Source organism: Hipposideros armiger, unplaced genomic scaffold, assembly GCF_001890085.2.
Source record: "Hipposideros armiger isolate ML-2016 unplaced genomic scaffold, ASM189008v1 scaffold_143, whole genome shotgun sequence".
Lineage (NCBI taxonomy): Eukaryota > Metazoa > Chordata > Mammalia > Chiroptera > Hipposideridae > Hipposideros > Hipposideros armiger.
This window is the reverse complement of record NW_017731493.1, coordinates 2,025,809-2,046,386: the sequence shown is the minus strand read 5'-3', so window position 1 is coordinate 2,046,386 and position 20,578 is coordinate 2,025,809. Positions and strand designations below refer to the sequence as shown.

The 20,578-nt window shown below is 36.2% G+C and overlaps 1 protein-coding gene across 8 annotated transcripts in view; it reads left to right on the top strand.

Moving 5' to 3' along the window:
• The first annotated feature begins 354 nt into the window (after positions 1-354).
• Positions 355-20,578, top strand: part of HDAC9 (histone deacetylase 9) — an 820,423-nt gene continuing 800,199 nt past the window's right edge. For all 8 annotated transcript variants that reach the window (XM_019650652.1, XM_019650643.1, XM_019650630.1 and 5 more), the window contains exon 1: positions 355-461. In XM_019650652.1, coding sequence (XP_019506197.1) covers positions 437-461 — 25 coding nt within the window. In that variant the 5' untranslated portion in view covers positions 355-436. The remainder of the gene's footprint in view (positions 462-20,578) is intronic.

Below are 20,578 nucleotides of genomic sequence, written 5' to 3'. Positions count from 1 at the left end.
TGTGAAGTGCTTTCCCGCTCACAGATGCCATCCACACCTGCTATTTAATTTTGGTGTTCACAATATTCCCGTGCTTTAAGCATGACTGGTAAATTTGCCCTTTTATAGATAAAACTGTAATATATAAACAAAATTTATGTACATATAAATAACATCTATTTACCTGTAATAGATGATATATATGGAAATAATTATAATGAAGATTTAAGACGTTCGGGAAGTTGATGTGACTGCCTCAAAGACCCACGGTCGAGCGAGCTGTGGCTGAGCTGAGACTCTGTGTTTCTTTTCCTTTGTGGCTTGACATAACCTGTGTCACACACGTCCGTTTTTTTGCATTGTAGGTTTCTCTTATACCAGCCTCTCGGGGACCAACGTGGCCAACTGAAGGGAGCCTGTCAATCCACATCCCAGCCCCTCAGCCCTTCTGATTCCCATGATGAGCTCGCCAGTGCAGCCCGGTCAGTCTGATCGCTTTTTAAACCATTAACAAACTTGATGTGGAAGATGTTGCCTTGTGTTGCCTTAAACCAAAAATTTAAGTCATGGAAGAATAATGATCGGTTGATATCATGAATTTTGAAATTTGTGTTCTATAGCTAGTCCTCTCTTACATAGCCCAGTTTGCTTTCCAAAACTAATTTCATTTGCATTGTTATCTTAGTGCGGGGCTTTAATTCCTCTGCTTCTAATGTAGCATTTGGGTTAAATTTTATGAAGTTGTAAATAGTTTACATATGAGTTATAGGCACCTAATTCACACCCATAGCCTCCCTGACGTAATATGTGCCCGTATGCTTCCAAATTCTGCTGCGGGCTTTGGAAGTGAGCTTGTGGATTCAAACGTCCTTCATCTCTTGACACACAGGAAGGAGATTTCTTCTCCCCACCCTTCTTTGCTGTCACTCCTGTTTCCTATCTACATATTTAATTCTAATCTCAGCACCTGCTTCCTCCGAATCTGGTGTGATGTGTGGCTCATGCAGTGTTGTGATCTGCACTGCCAACACCCATTCCTACAGGAATTGGGTGTCACTTTTGGAACAAACACAATCCAAGTCTTCAGAATGATGGAGTGAAGTCTGATATCACATGCTTAGCTTAAATACATTTAAAGAGCATTTTCTGTTTGGATTATTATAGAAGAATTTATTTCAATATATTTAAATTTTTTTTCAGCATACAGATATCCTTGAGTTATCCAACCTCCAAGGTTGAAACTAATGTAATATTATATTCACAGTTTATAAAGGGAAAAGTATTTTGCCACAATTTTCACTCTATGGAGTGCCACACCAGATTAGCTGCTCTGAAATTTCAGTCTCATCAGTCTTTCCCCATATCTCCAACAGGTCACCAGCTTGTATGTTGAACTTGGAACTAAAATTGTTGGAGAGTATAACTGTGATTGTTCGTTCTAAATGATGTGGAAAAGCTATTTCAGAGTCTTTAGTCACAATCATGATTTATACATGGCATCGTCACCTGGATAAGCAGATGAAGAGTTACCTAGGGCACTTCTCCTAGTCCTTGTAGCCCAGTGGTTCTCAAACTTTAGCATGCATTAGCATCGTTGGGAGAGCTTGTTAAAAACAAACCCTGTCCCCATAGTTTTTGACTCAGTAGGTCTGAGATAGGGTCCAATAATTGTAATATTTGCAGATTGATGCTACTGCTGCCTGGGGACTACACTTTGGGAACCACTGGTCTAGCCTGCTATACCTGTTCATTGCCCTGCCCCCACCTACTCCCCACCTCACCTTCACAGACAGCCCTGTGTGTGAGCTGCAAGGCTCATCACAGTTATAGTATTCTTGTCCTTTCTATTGAGATGAACTTAAAATCATGTTTGCATTTTTTATATAAATATAAAATGTATATATTGCATTTTAAATATATATATATATATATATATTCATTTATAAATAAATTTAATGTTTAAAAATTGCATAATTTGACAGAGACGTTTAATTTAGAACCAATTTTTTTTCTTGTGGTAGAATGAGTTGGAATCATTAAAAAAACATACTAAAAGCAATAGGAACAAATCGGTTAATTACAAAAGTGGCAGAAAAGTTCCTCCATTTCTAGAAGTTACTGTCTAGAATATATATAAGGGCTTGTATTTAATTCTCAGGACCAGAAACTAGACTTTTTATTCAGTGTTTCTATGGTCTTTCTTTACCATCTTTCTAACATGTATAGATTTGAACCTATTTGTTTTTAATGAGAAACACATGATCCCATTAGAACACTATGATAAGTGTTGAGATTCCCAGTTTAGCCTATCAAAGCTTATTTAAAGGTAACTAGCTTGCAGTGAATGGACAGAAATATTTTGACAACCTTAGTTGAAAAAGAGAACCAATGTAATGTAATAAGAAATATTTTAAAATTCTACATGCTTAAAGAAAAGTGGATCAACTGGCAGAAAGATAAACAAGTGAGACATTTTATGGTGATTCTTAGTATGAGCTATGTGTACCTTAGAGAATTTCTCAGGTAGGTCTGTATTACATCTAATGTTATTCTAAAAGTAATGTTTTGGGGAAGGTCTGTGTAAGGGTAATATTATTCTTCATTTTCTCATCTTATATGTGGAACAGAGTTTGGGGGTGAGCTTTTTGTTATTGTTGAGGTAACTGTTTAAGAGGTAAAGCATATTGGGCAAGAAAGCTATAGAAATGGTGTATATATGAGTATGTAATCAACAGATGGTCGGAAGTGACACTTACTGAACTTTGTAAGTTAAAAGAGAGAATGAAAACAGATGAATGCATGCACCTAACTTCTCCTGAGGGAGAAGAAAGAGACATGATTAAATGGGGTTTTGAGGTTAAATAGGAATCTTCCTGTCCACCCAGCATAGGTTGTTAGTTGTGTAATGTGAGTGTGAATGTGAATCCATGCTTCACGGTGCATATGGAGAAGGCAGGAATGCTATGTATAGCTCAGCTTCTTATACTCAAGATGATAACAACTTGTAGCATTTTTAAAAAACGGCAAAGTTTCTATATGTAAATGTATTGTAGTGCATAAGATGGTCAAGTACATTGGACTCTCTTTCAAAAAATAAAGTAAAATAATTCCAAAGACTTGGACAACTTCTACATATACCTGACAGTGGCTCACAACTAGTAATATCTGACCACTGAATTCAGCATAACCTTGACTTTATGATATGAAAATATCCTCTGAGACTGCTATTTCGATGAGGAAGTTCTTGCCAGCCATGATAATGGTTCAGTTAGGAGAAGGGAAAAGTGGGTGATAAATGATACAACTCCTGTGTGAAGCTCTCTGGACTTTAGAACCCTTCATTTCTTTGTGTACTTTCTTTCTTATAAATATGTCTGCTCTGGTGAGAACAGCATTATACAGAGGTCTTAATTCTGTTTAGGAAGTTTTTATGAATGAAATCTGAATTGAGGGAAGTCATAACAACTGGGCCAGGTGGGTGGAAATCTTTTCTATTCATTGCAAGTACAAGCTATGATTAGAGACCTGAAATACACTTTGCATATATAAAGGCAAATGTTCGGCCACAAACATAAACATGTTATTCTGCTATTAGTTGGTGTGTTATGGCACCACATATATTCTACTGATGAGAAATAACCTAATTGTTTGTCTTAGAAAAATTGTTTTTCTTATGTCTCCTTTTTTTTTTTAACAATCTAAAAAGAGAATTAAATTGGTCTTATGCAATTGCCATCCTCTTATTTTGCTTGTGTTCCACAAAGAGCTCTAAGCAGTTATGCATCAGAAAAACAGACTCACTCCATGTATTATGGAAATTCTTCAATAGTCAGTTTCTCGGACAGAGTATTTATGTTTGTCTTGAAAACTGGTCCTGGTATAGTGTGAATTCTTATTTTCCCCAAGCATTGACACCATTCTCATAAAAGTTCTCCAACCTTATGCAAATGTAGTTGACATCAAGTACTAAATACTACTGTCTTGATCATGCATTCAAACAATAAGTGCTGATTTTGAGTATAGAATCACTGGTTTTTATTTTAATCTTGCCGCCTCGTTAATGTTCTAAGTTAGGGTACTGGGGATTGCTTTTTGGCACTGCAGAGCCTGAATGGAGGGAATACTATCTGGATAAGATTGACAGCTAGCTGCTGCAGTTGAGATTATCATTCATTCAAAACTTAGTAAGCATCTGCTTTGTGTCAGGCAGTGTTTTTCAGGAGGGCCATAAACAGTACTAAAACATGGTTTCGACCCTTATGGACAGCACCCTTTCCTGGGAAAGACAGAAGTGTAAATAGTTTGGGTCCATTCAGTGTGCTAAGTATTTTAAAAACTATATGAGCAGAAGTTAATTTCTTCTGTATGGCAGTATGAATGCCATTTCTACAATAGTAATTTAATTTTTATCAGGATTGCCAAAATATCACACGGAAAGACTTTAGGGCTCATCTAACCTAAAGTTTTCCAAATATGTCCAGTAATATAAACCACCTGGGGCTCTTGTTAAAAAGACAGGTTCTCAGACCCTTCCCCTAATGAGATTTATGCCATAGGCCTGGAGGGGGACACTAGGTAACGTACAGCATTGTGGTCTTCATTGTGACTTGAGAGAGTACAGAAATGTTCTTTAATCTCTCTAACAAATGTTAGTGTTTCTTATTTGGGGACTCTAGAAAAACAAAAAAAATGCATCCTTAAATCCTATCTCAATATAGATATTTTCTCCTTTGAGCTAAGTTATAATTCAGTTATTTTGCTTTCTGATAAATAAAAAGCTAGTGCTGTTGAAACCTAAAGGAGATAATAATGTGTGGAGAAATCTAGTGGCTTATATATATTCTCTGCTACCTAAGCCATTCCATTTTTATGTGGAGGTGAACCAAAGAGATTCTAATAGAGTATTTCCCCCTCGCACTCTTCCTCCTCCTCCCCTGCCACCTCAAAACAAGTTTGTATTTTAACTCAGATTTGATTTTTAGTATGATACCAAGATTATAGAAAATGTGATTTGAGCCTGGACATTCTTAAGAGTAAATAAATTAGGCTGCATCAACCCTAGAATGATGCCAGTATGAGTTCTAATTTTGATGAATTTAATTTATGTAATGTAATTTTGATGAAAATGCACCCAAAGGAATTTTCCAAGCATAGAACACAAGGTACATAATGCTCCCTGGAATTATACAGTGATGTGGCCTTGTGGGCTTCTAGGTGATTCTGAAGGGTGGAGTTGCTGTAGTAGTTATTGCAAAGTACTGTAACATTAGTTTTCAAAGTCCATTGCATCAAAGTAGCTAATTTCTCTTTTCTTCCCATTATGGGGACACATAATGACTCCACCCGTATGGAGTGGAGGACCACGCTAATTACATAAGCGAAACATTTGTGGCACAACCTTATATCTTACTCCTTTTCTTTTCTCATTGGCAAATCTTAGGCACAAATTACTTAGCAAAAAAGGGGTTTTCCCTTCATGCCTCTGTTTTGCTAAAACAGCTGAATTATCTTATAGAAATGTAGATGTAGCTTTAGCTAATGATTAAAAAGTTCTTTGAAAACTAAAATTGTTATGGAAATGCTAAGTAGTGTAAACAATTTGAGGGCAAGCATTAATAAAAGCGTTTCTGCAAGCATTTTTAAAGAGGACTAATAAAAGCTTCACAGTTCAATTAATACAGCACAACATTGGGTTTTCTAGACACATATGGGGCCCAGAAGGCCTGCCCCTGTTTTCAAAATTTACGAACTCTTTAATGATTCACCACTTTTACTCCAGTGCATTACCCACTGTGGTGCCATTTAGTCATTAAGTCGGAAACTAAAACCAGGACAAAGCTACAAACAAATATCATAATCTCCATGTGGGGAGTGTTTCTTCAGTTTGTTCACGATCTGTCACCATAAAAAATGAATGGCAAATGAAACAGAGCCATAGGACAAATCAAGTAGGTTATTACTTGCCCAGGTGAGTGATCAGTTGGCTTTTTAATGAAATACAGGTCAAATCTCATTATGATAAGCTCTATGTAACTAAAATATGTTCAGGTTCCTGACTAATTATCTATTTCAAGTGGTGTTCAAGAAAAATTGTCTAAGATAATCAAATAAATTAGTCCCTTGAAGTTTTTTGTAACAGAATTTGATCACAGCATACGGTATTAGTGGGAAACACTGAGTAGTAAAGATATTAAATATTGTTTTGGATGTATTTTTTTTTTACTAGTGTAACTTCACAGTGAAGTGATTTGTTCTTTTTCTGTTGCTAAGTCTAAACTTGTCAATCTGATAGTCCAGTTTGAAACATACACAAGATAGAGCATTTTCTTCATTCTCCAATTCCTAAGTGACAGTGCTTTAAAAGTGAGGTACAACCTTTTCCAAAAATGCCCAGTTTAAATTTATTCTGCACATTTTTTTTCCTCAACTTTGCTTTTCATAGTGAATTTTTGGTGGGTAATTATGTATGTCTTATTGTGTTCATTATTGTAACACTGCCCAAAACCCCTTAATGTAGTTCATACAGAAGAGGTTATTTCTTATTCACATAAAAACTAAAAAGGTTTTCCTGAGTGGTGGGCTGTTTTTAACTAGTGGCAATTCAGGGCCCCAGACAGCTCTTAACATGTAGCTTGTGCTTCTTCAGCTAATGGATTCTAAGATCAATGTGCATCTCTACATCAAGCTGATAGAGGGGAAATGGAAGAAGTGGATTGTGTGTTTGAGAAGTTTCCGTAGGCGCGTTGCTTCTGTTCACAGATTATTGAGTAGAATCTAGACACATGGTCACACCTAGTTACAAAGGAGGCTGGGAAATGTAGTCCAGCAGTAGTCCAAGAAGAGGTGGAAACAGGTTTGGTGACAGCTGGCCAGTCTCTACAATGTTTGTCTTGAACATTTACCCCTGGGAGTGCAAATATGGTATTGCTTACAAGAGGTGGAGGATTTCATAATGTACTCTCGATTAAGCCAATTTTTAAAGAGTTAAGTAAGCTTTCTTTAAAGAGATAGAAACATGTTAAAATGAGGGCAAATCACCTTATCTACATATTCTAAGAGCTGCCTAAAAGCTTTTCTTTATAAACCACGCTAAACACTGAAGCACTGTAGCTGTTAGAAAATTCAAGTTCTTGTTAGTGAGAACTCACCAGAAAATGAGAATAATATCTATAATGTACAATATTATGTGTCCTTAATTAGTGTATAAGAATCATGTTGGTAACAGCTGAAGATTGTCTGAAAAAAAAAAGATTATATCAGTTTATCTGAAATTATAGTTGCATATAGGCTGAGGTAGAAGTCACTTAATATTCATGATTCTTATGGTTGCTCTTTATTGCATATTGGTGTCATATTTTTAAACATCTTCATAATTATTATTAAATGAAAATCGATGCCAAGTATACAGTAGTTGATAAATACTTGTTTTACACAGATCTTTTCATAAACACAATTATAAAACAATGCTAAACTTTATTTTCTGAAGATTCATGAGTGAAATTTTGGTAATTCTGCAAAATACACATGGACAGCCTTTTGTTTATAGCACTCTTTCAGACCTTTAGAATTTTTTCTCTGTATACTTTAAAATTTGCTCTTAAGAGTACCAAAGCTTATATATATACACACACATATATATATACATACATATATATACACACACATATATAAACATATATATATATATATATATATATATATATAAATACATCTATATAGGTTGTGTGGTGTGAGCCTGTTTCTGTGTTTTTGTCGCAATACTCTATTAACTCTGAGGAAATACGGAGGCGTGGAGGGCTATATACCCTCCACTAAATGGCACTCAGAACTCCTTTCTATAGTTTTCTGTTTATTTCTTAATTTTTATGTCATCTTTTGAGGTTGTCAATATATAGCAGTCTTCTCCATTCATAATTTATTGCCACCTATTTTTTGTAGGGTTAGAAAGCAAAGAGCTATGTTAAATAAACTTGTTAATAAGTTCCATAATTTGGGAGGAAATGCACAGAGGTCTCGTTTATTAAGTAAAAATACATGTTTGTTTTTTCTTACATATAGTAATTATATTTGAACTATCTCCTGACACCCCTTATTTTCTTGGTTCTGTCTTTACTAGACAGGTTTATAAAATTCTGAGTTGCTGTCATTGGTGAGGCATTACCATGGTTTTGATTTTGCCCTGCATGTCCTCGCAAATTATGATTGATAAGTTTTATCCATGCATACCCATGTGTTCATTTGGGTTGTTTCAGAGTTACTTTAATATCCAAAATGAAAGGTTCACAAGTAAATTATTGGCAAGTGTTTCTTTCAAATCTGTATCAATACGAGTACACAGAAAAGGGAATAACTGAAATAGTCTGTGAAATTGTTTTGAAGTCTTTTTTTCATGATAACTTTCTGGCATTTGATTATATAAGCCTCTTTCCTCTTGTGATAGATGGTTGCTCCTTAGGTAGCCGTGCATAATTAACCTTTTCTCCCCAGACTCTTTCAAGAAGACGGTCTCTTCATATTGATATTAAAGTTTCACTGGCAACTAGCCAAGGTGGGGCATTTCCTTTGGAGTTGGAATTTGTCCTAAGAATTTCACCCTCTTTGTAATTATGTGAGTCCTGAGAGAGGACAGATAATCATGGTGGCGCATATGTAGGCATGCATCTTTTATCTTTCACTCTTAGAGGAAATTGTTCTTCAGAAAGAAATGTTTACACGGCATATGAGCAAATTATTAATAAGAAAAACTAGTTATGAGTTTTGGACTCTGGGAATGTATGCATGTTTAATAAAAACTGGTGACACGTTCCGGGTTTACTTTTACTGGAAAGATGACTTGATTACCTGACCTGTGTTTTTCAGTTCTTGAGATTTCAAATGTTTTCTGGAGATCTAAGACTGCTATATAGATGGGCAAAGCTAGAGCTTTATTTTGAACCCCTCTTTTAAAAATCTCTATCTGATAGGAAAAAAAATACATCTAATCACTGTATGTACTTGTTTGGTTTGTCACTGGAATCCCAAATGTCTGCCTAATGTGTCCATGGACATAAGCGTTTGGGGAATGTTACGATCATTCAGAGTAAGAGTATATTGTCTGTTGAAATAAATTATTAACCCTGTGATTGTGAGACAGTTCTTCTTGAAATCCTATCTCCTCTCATCATATATTGTATTAAAAGAAATATTATAATTAGAGATTATAAACTACTTTAAGAAAATAAAAGCACATAGCTATGAAAATTCTTTGGGAGTGTTTTTATGTTGTTTTTTTAATGTATCTGTATCTTTGTGTCTCTTATATGGTGCTTCACTGTTGAATGAAGGAGAATGGAATGCATCTTATTTTGGCTGTATGTTTAAAATGAAATAATAAATTGGAAAAACAGATTTTCAAGGTAATAGTATATCAGTGAAAGGACCTAGAATTTAGCAGGAAAAGTCAGGAAACCAATTATAGAAAGCGGAAAAATAATGCATAGCATAACTTGTGGTAGGCAATGTGTGCTATTGAATCACTGAATTTCAATAAAGTGTGTCAAAGCAGAGTTAATCTTCCCTTCTGTTGGGAGAACAGATAACCCGCCTACCCATCTGCCTTCCTACCTTTCGTAATTTTCTTTCTTTCTTTTACTTCTAACCTGCTTAACTCCGTAAAGGATTTGGGATCTATATAATACGTTTAAAAAAATAAAATACATGAAGAGGAAAGGAAATAAAGGGAAAATTGAATGAAGTAAATACCTTTTGCATATACACCCAAGTTCTCTAAAGTTCCTAGAAGAGGAATAGGTTTGTCTCTGAGCTTCCTAGTCACAAGCCTGTTTTCTATGATGCAGTTAATCTTCCTTCAGCCAAAATCTGATCAAGTCACTGCCGTGTTTAAGAAATGTCCGTGGCTTTTCCTCGCCTCTGCCTGAGGGACACAAGGACCCCACAGCCTTTTCAAGTTTGTCTTTCTTTTGCTCCTCAGTGAGCCCTGAACCCTGCTTGGTCACTATGTTTAGCTGCATGTCTTCCCAAGGCCCTATTTTCCTGTGTGCAGACTTGAAGGCATCTTGCTCACTGCTGGCAGGGTCCTCTTCCTACCATAACAGTTCCCACAGCTTACCAACCCTTTACAAACACAGTTCTTGAGACATTTTTTTAGTGATCCTCAAGACCTGACTTCAATTCCATTCTTCTATGAAGCTTTCCTGGGTAACCCTGGGCTTCTTTAATACCTCTACCTCTGTTGACTATGAAACTTATCCCTTAGGGCTGGGGGCTGTCTTAGTAATTGACTAAGCTTTTGGAGAACAAGGGACATCTTCCTAAGTGGTTTTTTGTTGTTGTTCTTGTTGTTTTTGGTATAAAGTAAAGCAATTGACTATTTTACTTAAGTTTGCTTGCTTAGTTACTTAATTCACTGCCTAGCATATAAAAGCAGCAAAATAAATAAGCAGGGTGGGGAGTGTGTGTGGGGGGGAGTTGGGGGGTGGGGAAAGCACACTTTGTGAGGAGGCTGATGACAGTGGTGCTATCGTTGGATGGTGGGGACAAGGTAGAAAATATCTGAGCAAAACCAAGCTGCTTGATCTCCGGTGAATCATGTTCTTTTCTGTTTGTTTTTTTCTCATTGACTCATTTGCTGACTTTCTGTTCTTTTCACTTCTTCTGAGTGACAGTTCTAATATGTCCTTTTACCTCTATTCAGTGCTACCCACTTAAATGTTTTTTGTTTTTTCTCTTTCTAAGGTGGCTTGCCTATTCCTTGAGCAATTAGCATTGCAATAGGTGGTTATTGTTTGCAAGACTTGTGACCACATCCTGAGTTCCCTTAATGTGGATCAGTCTGTATATTTGGAACTCCTTTAGCTAGCAGAGTGGTGTAGAAGCATCCCTACCAATCTTTTTTCCTTTTAGTAACTTGGACCTCTTCTTGTTCTAAATAACATTTACAAGCTATCTACCTCCCCATAAAAAATACACAGTATAGTTAAGAATAGAGGAAAGAGTAAAATGATTATGAATCATGGGTTAAGCAGGAAATTGTTTTAAGTTAGTTTAGAATTCATTAGTCCAACATCCTTTAAACTTTTAAAAATTAATGCATTTTTGCAACCTGGCAGTATTATTATTGCAGTATTATTAACAGTAACTTTTTTATATTCCGAGGACCGTCAATAATATATATATATATATATATATATATATATATATATATATATATATATATATATATATATACAAAATCTGGTTTAAAATTTATGACTTTTCAATCTACATAAGTTTTCAATTCCTCTTATTTAAAATGAAGTGCTTATAAACACTTGAGTATAATCGTTGAAGTCTTCAGAAAGATTAAATTAGGATCTTAAACTTTCTGTGTGTTCCATTAGAGATGTGCTTTTGGCTTTATTATTTCAGAGTGTTGCAGTATGATGTCTGATAGACAAGTGATTTCATACTTTGCATATCTAATCAACTGGGGTTCCTTTCCTACTTGCCCAGGAAGGTCATTTTTCTAAAGATCATGGAAAGAACAGATGTGGAACAGGCAAGCACTACATGTCTTTCACACAAAACTCTGTGGGGAACCTCTTGGGTCTGCTTTTGTTTGTCACACACATAACAAGTATGTCTTTACCCTGAATGATGCAATAGTCCAGCCTCCTGTGGGGTAATATCCACTGACAATAACACCATAACCCATTAGTTGATTGCAAACTCCCTGAATCCATAGGGATTTGCCCCAGTCAAAATGAGTGACTAATTCTTAAAACTGCAAGGTAAACCTGAGGTCCTTGGGGACCAGGGACATGTTAAGGTTGGATTGTTTATTTGGCTTGTTATAACTGCAGGATCATTAAGGAAATGTTTACATCCTGTTGTGATTGTATGCTCTTAACCAATATATGAGATGAAGAGATTTGATCATTATGCTTCTGTTTCTCTTATATTCCTTATTATTCTCTCTCCCCCACCCCTATGAAAAAAAGTGTTCACACTTATGAGGTCTAAAGAAACCCATATCTCTTGCTTTGAATACTTTGTTACCTTATCTGTCTATTAATGAGAAATTATACAAATGCATATTTGGAGTTATTAGTAAAAGCTCAAGGATTTAAACATAAGCTCTGGAAACAAGTGTTACCTGTCATCTATCTATTATTCGCTAAATCTCCCTTAGTCCCAGTTTCCTTATTTGAAAAATATGTCATGAAGTTGTTGTATTGGAACACTAAAGGTATAATTGTCAATAAAGATAATAAAGGATCTAGTATTCATTTATAATCATTACACATACATTTGTATTATTTTCCTTAACTGTAACCTGTAATTATCCTTTTGTGACTGTCACTGTAAACTCCAGTGTCCGTAGGTCTTTCTACATTGATGAGAAAGACATCATTTCCAGGTTCTATCACAAGTTTCAGTTTTTCCTCTGTCTCAAATTTGCTCACTTTTGAGCAAATTGACTTATTCATTTCCTCTTATTCTATGCCAGTTTTCTACTTTATCCCACCCCTAATAGTGAGTGACATTTTTGCCTGGCTTTACCTCTTTTGTGTGGTTTTACACTGTTTTCCATGCCGGCATTTCTCATAAGCCCACCTCCTTGTCCTCCGGACAGCTCCTATTGTACATTGATTATACATTGTTAATGAAAATATTGGCCCTGAGTGTCTTTCTGCACCTTATACACACAACAGTGCTCATAAATTATTTCAGGAACTGTAGCTCTCAGGCTTACATGGAGCCTGTGGACCAGAGAGTGTTTTTCGGGGGGTTGGGGGGGAAGGAGGTATCAGACTCAGTTCAATTCAAAAGAATGTGTTGAGACAAAATAAAGCATAGATCTTGTCCCTAAAGGAATACATAACCTTACACCATTCTACTGACCCTGGCTGCACATCCAAATCAATAGCAGAGCTTTAAAAGTGGTCCATGCCTGCCCCCGACCCCACGCGGTACCTGGCTCTGGGTGGATCCCAGAGGTCTTTTTTTAAAGCTCGTCCTCTTTTTACATGATGCCTGCATTGAGCACAGAGAATCTCTGATGCAGTCGAAGTTACCTGTAACTAGGAACACAGACACACAGGTACTGATAAAAAATGCAAGACAAAATGCCATATGAAGCTATGTAGAAACCAAATAATTTGGATCCTCAGAGGAGGATGAGATCATACCTGGCTCAAGGGAAATTTGGAGGAGGAGGTGTTTGAAATGTCCTTGATGGATGGGTTTATGGTTTCAAAGGGCATGAGGGGAGGGTGGTGGGAAGGGACTCCACAGAGGTGTGGAGGTGGGAAGAGGAGGAGGGGCATGGCTGGAGGCGGGGGCCAGGGGCCAAAATCCAGGCACCAATTCTCCTTCTGCTCAGACTTTCCGGCCCGAAAGCCAGAGGAGTCTGAGAAATCTAAATTTAAACCTGGTCTTCTAGGGCATTTTGAAAGTATATTTTTTTCCAGGTAGGATGGTAGAATATATTTTATTTAACAGCTGATGGGTTGACATATACTTTTTAAAAATTTAGAAACATGACAAACTGTGCCTCTGTTTGTAGTCTTGCAGTAGGTACTGTAAATATTAGGTGCAGGTTTCATTGAAATACAAATAGAGAAGAAAATTTTATTTAAAATGTTTCAAAAGAAGAACAGCCAGGATATGGTGACTGACTAGAAGACAGAATAACACAGTAGGAAGTAACAAATGTAATTGTGAAGGTCAAGAATGATGCTAGAATTAGTGGGAGTGAGGGATATTGACAGAAAAGATAATTAACATTTACTGAGTTTTCTCCACAAGCCAGGGCCTTTCCTACCACATTTTCTTTATCTCATGGAATTCTTCTCCTAACTCTTGAGGTAAAGACTATTCTTATTCCTGTTCTACAAATAGGGAAATTGAAACTTTGAGAGGTTAAATATCTTGCTCGATCAAGGTCTCCCAGTAAATTGAGTGGAATGTCTAGGCCTCAGATCTAGGGACCCTAATTCTAGAGTTTGTATTGTTAACCGTCATTCTGCTTTCATTACATATTCTGCATTCATCATTACAAGGAGGCTAGCTTAGGGGTCAAGTTGATGAAGAGAAGTTGGACCCAAAGATAGAAGTTTAAGGATCACCTGAAGAGAGGTCACAGTTGAAAACATGGGTAGCTTCAAATTAGCAAGCATCACCTTATCAATTAAAAAAAATGAAAGAAAGAGGAAAGAATAAACGGTCAAGGACCAAGCATCATTGAAACTTGCAGGGAGAGTATTGCCTCTCTTTAAGGCTACCAGTCATTTAATACAATTCATTAAAAAGAAAAAAAAAAGTCCTTGAATATTTAAAAAAGCAAATGAACCAATCTTTCAATCATGAATTTTTCTACCTATGAGTATGCTTAAGATTCTACTTAATAACTTCTACTTAATAACTACTTAATAATTGCTCAAAAGAGACAAACATAAACACTTAAACTTCTGTTACCTGTATTTGTGAACCTGATTCCATTTCCAATCCTTGGGGCTTTTGTTGGATTCCATTTTTCCAGTTTATTACGTGTTTTCCCTAACAGAAAGGGCTACTCTGTAGAGAGGCTGTACTAGTATACGAGGATTGGCAGAGTAGTTCAACATTTTTCTCATTTTAAAACTTTGTAAATGAGGATGGTGAAAGGACAAAAAAACACATAAATGGTATGGTATCTTCTTTGTTGAGTAGCTTTCTCCTCCTACTCCTCTCAGAATACTTGAAACTTCATTTCATTCCACTATTCTCACTGAGTATTCATAAATAGGCACTATTAAATAACCCAGAAAAATAAAATTATTGCCTTTGAAATATATTCTTTTTTGTTATCTGTCAGCATAACCAGATCAAACTTCCCATGCTTGTTCTTATTCTTTTAAACCCTTATTGTTCCACAATCTGAATTCAGCATATTAATTAGAAGGGTTTCAAGTATTGAATAAAGAGGATTTCAGAATAAGCTATAGGGTTGTGTCAAATATTTTAATGTTATAATGCCACGCTTCTTGTGCTGGTTTTCTTGGAATCACATTTTTTCTCATTGATTTATAATTTCAAGTATTACAAAATTAACCATACCTAAACTCTTGAAAAAAAATACCTCAGAGCTATAACCTGTATCCTTCATGTCCTATTTTTTCTAGTCCTGTAATTGAGTGCTGTATAAACGAGGTCTTTTTACCCAACTCATCCCACCTAACTTTATTAGGAAAATTAATGGAATGGGATGCTCACAAAAGAGATTGATTAGAATCAAGGGAAATCAAGCTAACTTACATTAAAGGTCAAGGCTGGCTTTCAAAGTAAGCAGTTTTATGGTTTGAAGTAAAACAACTTTGTTTACAGCAAGGCAAAAATGTCTATCATTCTGTTGTTTGAAAGATATTGGGTAAGTCAATGATTCTCCATTTGGGCTATGCATACAATCATCTGTAGAGCCAGAAAACAAACAAATGAACAAACAAACAAAACCTGAGCTGAGACCACTCCCAACCTCAAAGATTCTGACTTAATTGGACTTCTGCGAGGCCTAGGCATGGGTATTCATTATACTTCCAAAATGATTATAATATGCAAGCAGTGTTGAGAACCACTATTAAAAGAAACATCAGGGTACAAAAGAACAGGAGAAAGTAAATATAAAATTTTCGCTACTTAAGAGATGACATATACTTTCTAAAAAAGGAAGTACTGTCTAATTAGTTATGAAAACTAAACTCTTAGTTCTTCTATTTTGAAAGGAGACAAATTAATCCAATTTAAATATTAATTGTTATAGGAATACATGAGAGTACATATTTACATATTTTTTAAAAAGCCCTTTTTCTGTGTGTTTCTAAACTCACTTATTTTCTTATGTTTAAGATTATTGAATCTCAACTATGGGTCCAGTCCCCTACACCCATTATTCGAATTTATGTACTGAAAATACATTAATTTACAAATGAATAACTTCAAATCAGTGGAGTAAATGTGACGCTTTCAGTCAATGAAAAATTCAGTGATTATCTTGGGAGATTTTTCTCCATGAGGAAAGCATAATTACCATTACAAAATGAAGTTTGGTCACTTTTTGCAAAGTATGTTGATCATTTTGGGCTTGGATTGCTTTGTGAGACTGGGGTATCACACACATTGCTGAATAGCAATGACCACATATTAAGTGTTCAAGATATTTCAAATTCTAAGTGTGCTGAGTGCTTTTTATGTGGTATATCATTTACCCATAGTGAAAACCCTGTGGAATAAGTGCTATTTTCTAAAAACCCCATTTTAAAGATGAAAAAACCAGCCTCAAAGATGTAACAGGTCCAAAGTTGTGCATCTAGTTAGGGATAGAGCCAGGATGTGAATTCAAGCAGTCCAATGCCATAGGCAGTGGTACAAGGTAACAAGAATAACCCAATAGGAAGACCAGTTTTCTCTTTCACCAATTAGTTAAGAGCAGAAATTAAGCTACCTTCTTTGCAGGAAAGCTTTCCAAAGAGACTGTCTCGCCATTTCCCAAGAGAACAGCAGATTTTTCTGTCAAAGCTAACAGGGAACAGGTGAAAACCTGCTACTGGCTTGGGCTAGTGAGAGGTGCTGGTTGGGTTTTGAGGAAGGAGCAGTACTCTCAAAACTTCCCAAAGTCCACGAGACTGCTCCACCCTTCACTTCCAAATTGTAGGAGAGAAAACTTAGGGTGGGGGGAAACATAGAAGAGAGCTCACCTGGACTGTGGTGAATGGGTTTACATTCCTGGCTCTGACACTCCTGGCCTAAAAGTCACTCAGCTTTCCTGAATCTTAGTTTTCTCATCTTTGAAATAGAAATGACAGTAGTAGTAACAGAATGCATTAGCTCCAGGGGCTGTAGATCAACTGAGATAATATACTGTCAAAACTCAAAATAAAGCATAAGGTGTTTTTAAAGTTATTAATGTTAATAAAGCAGATTTTTGTTTTCTAGCTGGAAGCTCTTATTTCTTTAACATGTGGAATAAAAAATAAAACAAAAAACAGACAATAAAACTCATGAAAACTTTTAGTTTACATTACTACTGTAGTTGGAATATCCTCACCAAAACACTTAGACTTCACCCAATTGTTCAAAACCCCAAGGCATTTAAGCAATCTCTTAAGTGCACCAATTACTATCTAATGGGCAAATCCCAGGATCTTTTCTTAGTCTTCAATAGAATTATAAAAGCAATCGTCACTCATTCATTCAAGTGAATATTGAGTGCCTACTGTGTGTCTGGAATGGTTTTAGGTCATTGAAATTAAAAGTCAGTGAAAATAAAAGCAGGCAAAGATGAAATTGTTTGTTAAGCACTTACTATGATCACGTGTTACTTTTAATCTCATTGCCTCTTCACAGTAATCCTGCAAAATAGGTTTTATTAGCAATATTTATAAATGAGGCGACTGAGGTTCAGAGGGCTTAAGGGACGTGTCCAGCATCTCACCTAGCAATGACTCGGTGGAACAGGAATTAAAACCCTGTTTACTCTCCCAGCAAATGGCCTTTTGACCATTCATTTATTAATTTCTTTACTTATACTCCAGCTAGTCTAAATATTTTTTACTTTTTCTTCTGTGAACATCATGGATATCTTCTTAGCCACCTGTGCTTCAAACATTGGTGCCGTTTTTGAACCTCTTACTCTGCTCCCCTCCATGTCAGGTTGGCTTGAGTCTTGATTGACTCCATCTTCCATTTTGTTGCCAACCTTTAGCATTCATTATTTCTTGCTGCAACTATTGTAGTAGGCTTCCAACTAGTGTTTCTATTCTTAGTTTCTTCTCCAGGCATCCTAATTGCACAATGTTGCCTAGTGACTCCTACTAAAGCACAAATCTAATCATTTCCTTTTTCAAAAATCTTCCATGGCTTGCCATGTCTACAAATATTGCCAATACTCATGAGATATTCCTAGTATCCAGGGCATAAAGTGAACCACATTTCCAGTCTTATCCCTCAATGCACTCCTTTCCATACATGACATCAGTGTGTTTTTTTCTGGCTTGCCTGATAAAAATCGTGTGGGGTTTATAAATACACAGGTTCCCAGGCCCTGCTTGAACCCATTGAGCCAGAATCGTCAAGGATTCACAAAGCCTCCTGGGGCATGGCAAGGCCTGGTAGTCCTCTGATAGGCTCAGATATGACCACCATGCAGCTCTCACTGCCACTGTGTGCTGAGGAAAACCAGCCAGTACTGCCTGACGTCCTTCCATTTAGTCATACCTGAGCTCGCCTGGCCACCCGTTTCACACACATCACTAAAGTGCAAACCAAGTGCTGAAAACCCCAAAGACACATTAATTGAAGTGAATTATCGAAAGAGGTGATTTTCTCACATTTGTATGAGCATGAGATATTTTTCTGTGAGCTCATATGAAGCATTTAAAAGAATTTAACTTGTAAATAAATGTTTAGCTAATACATGAATTGCTACATTTCTAAATTATATATACATATATATATAATTGTATATATTAAATATGTGCATGACTATAGGCATATGTATGTATGTGTATGAATATATGCGTGTGTATGTGTATGAATATATGGCTTCTTTTCTCAAAAAATGATATAAACTGGCTTAGAAAATGACTCCCAATTATTGCAAGATAAAATACATTAACAATAAGATTATAAAACAGGAGAAAAATGGTGACCAGAAAGTAAGATGAAGTAAAGGTGTTGTTCTGTAAAACTTTCTACATTATCATTGAGTTGGCTGTTAAACCATACATTGAGGAAAGACCTTTGCTTCTCTTTTTCTTTTATCCTACCCAGTTTATGCCAATAATAAGCAAAATGACCTAGTTTTCAAAAAATCTCTTATATTCTCATACTACATATATACAGATATTTTTAGATGGGAATGTATTTGTTTTTCATCTTTATTAAATGTATTGGGGTGACATTGGCTAGTATAATTATATAGGTTTCAAGTGTACATTTCTATAATACATCATCTATATATTGCATTGTGTGTTCACCACATAGAGTTAGTTTTCTTTCCATCACCATATATTTGACCCGCTTTACCCTTTTCTTATCATTCCCTCTCCCCTTTTATCCTCCGGTAACCACTAAACTGTTGTTTGTGTCTGTGATTTTTTGTTTGTTTGTTTTTCCTACTCCTTTGTTGCTTTAAGTTTTATATGCCACATATGAGGTCTGACAATTAAGTTCGCAAACTCATCCTAGAAAAAGTGCTACATACCTCATTGCTGAATATCACTATGGTCACCTTTGAAGTACTCCCCTTGGGAAGCTATGCACCAATGCCAGTGCCTAGTCCACCCTTCAAAGCAATTTTGGAACTCTTTTTCTGGACTGGCCATCAGAATTGTTATTGTATTACCCTTGATGCCCTGAATGTCATCAAAATGTCTTTCTTTCAATATTTCATTTCTCTTTGGGTAAAGAAAGAAGTCATTGGGGGCCAGATCAGATAAGTAGGGAGGGTGTTCCAATACAGTTATTTGTTTACTGGCTAAAAACTCCCTCACAGATAGTGCCCTGTGAACTGTTGCACTGTTGTGATGCAAGAACCATGAATTGTTGGCGAAAAGTTCAAGTCGTCTCATTTTTCACGCAGCTTTTTCAGCACTTCCAAATAGTAAACTTGGTTAACTGTTTGTCCACTTGGTACAAATTCATAATGAATAATCCCTCTGATATCAAAAAAAGGTTAGCAACATTGTTGCAACAAGTTTGCGAACTTGTCAGACTGCATACATGTATCAAGCTAATTGTGATCATTTGTTTTACCTGTTGGGTTTCTATTATGGGATGAATGTTTATATAACCCCAAAATTTATAATTTGAAGCTTTTGCCCCAAATGTGTTGGTATTCGGAGGTGGGGCCTTTGGGTTTAGATTAGGTCAAAAGGGTAGGACCTCATGATGGGATTAGTGCCCTTACAAGAAAGTGAAGAGACAGATCTTTCTCTCCATGAGCATGTACCCAAGAAAGACCATGTGAGCATACAGCAAGAAGGCAGCCACCTGCAAACCAGGAAGACTGTCCTCACCAGCCACTGAATCTGCCAGCACCTTGATCTTGGACTTCCCACCTTCTAGAACTGGGAGAAATAGCTGTCTGTCATTTAAGCCACGAAGTCTATGATATTTGTTATGGCAGCACAAGCAAACGAAGACTATGTCTATAAAATTCCTACACTGTCCACAAGAGTAATGAAAGCAACATATGAAATAATAAAAGGCCAAAATGAATTGGAAATTTTTTTTTCTAAATTTCTTACTAACTCCTTAGGGTAAGAGCTATAATTTGCATCTTTCTTTAGGTTCCCCAGTATTTAGTGTATTACCTAGTAGTACATAAGACTCAATAAGTAACTATTGAACAAAGGATATAGAGTGAGTAATGAATCAGTCCTCATGTTCTTATCATTGTCTGTAGCCTCCATTGATCACTTTCCCACCACTCATACACAAAAACCATTGATGGTTTTGACAAAAATAAAACCTACATTTGCTCAAAAGGCTCATAGGGAAAAGTGTGATATAGTTTTCACTGTGAGGTTGGGCATGAAACAGAATAGATTTAAATTCTAACTCTGCCACTTATTAGCTGTGT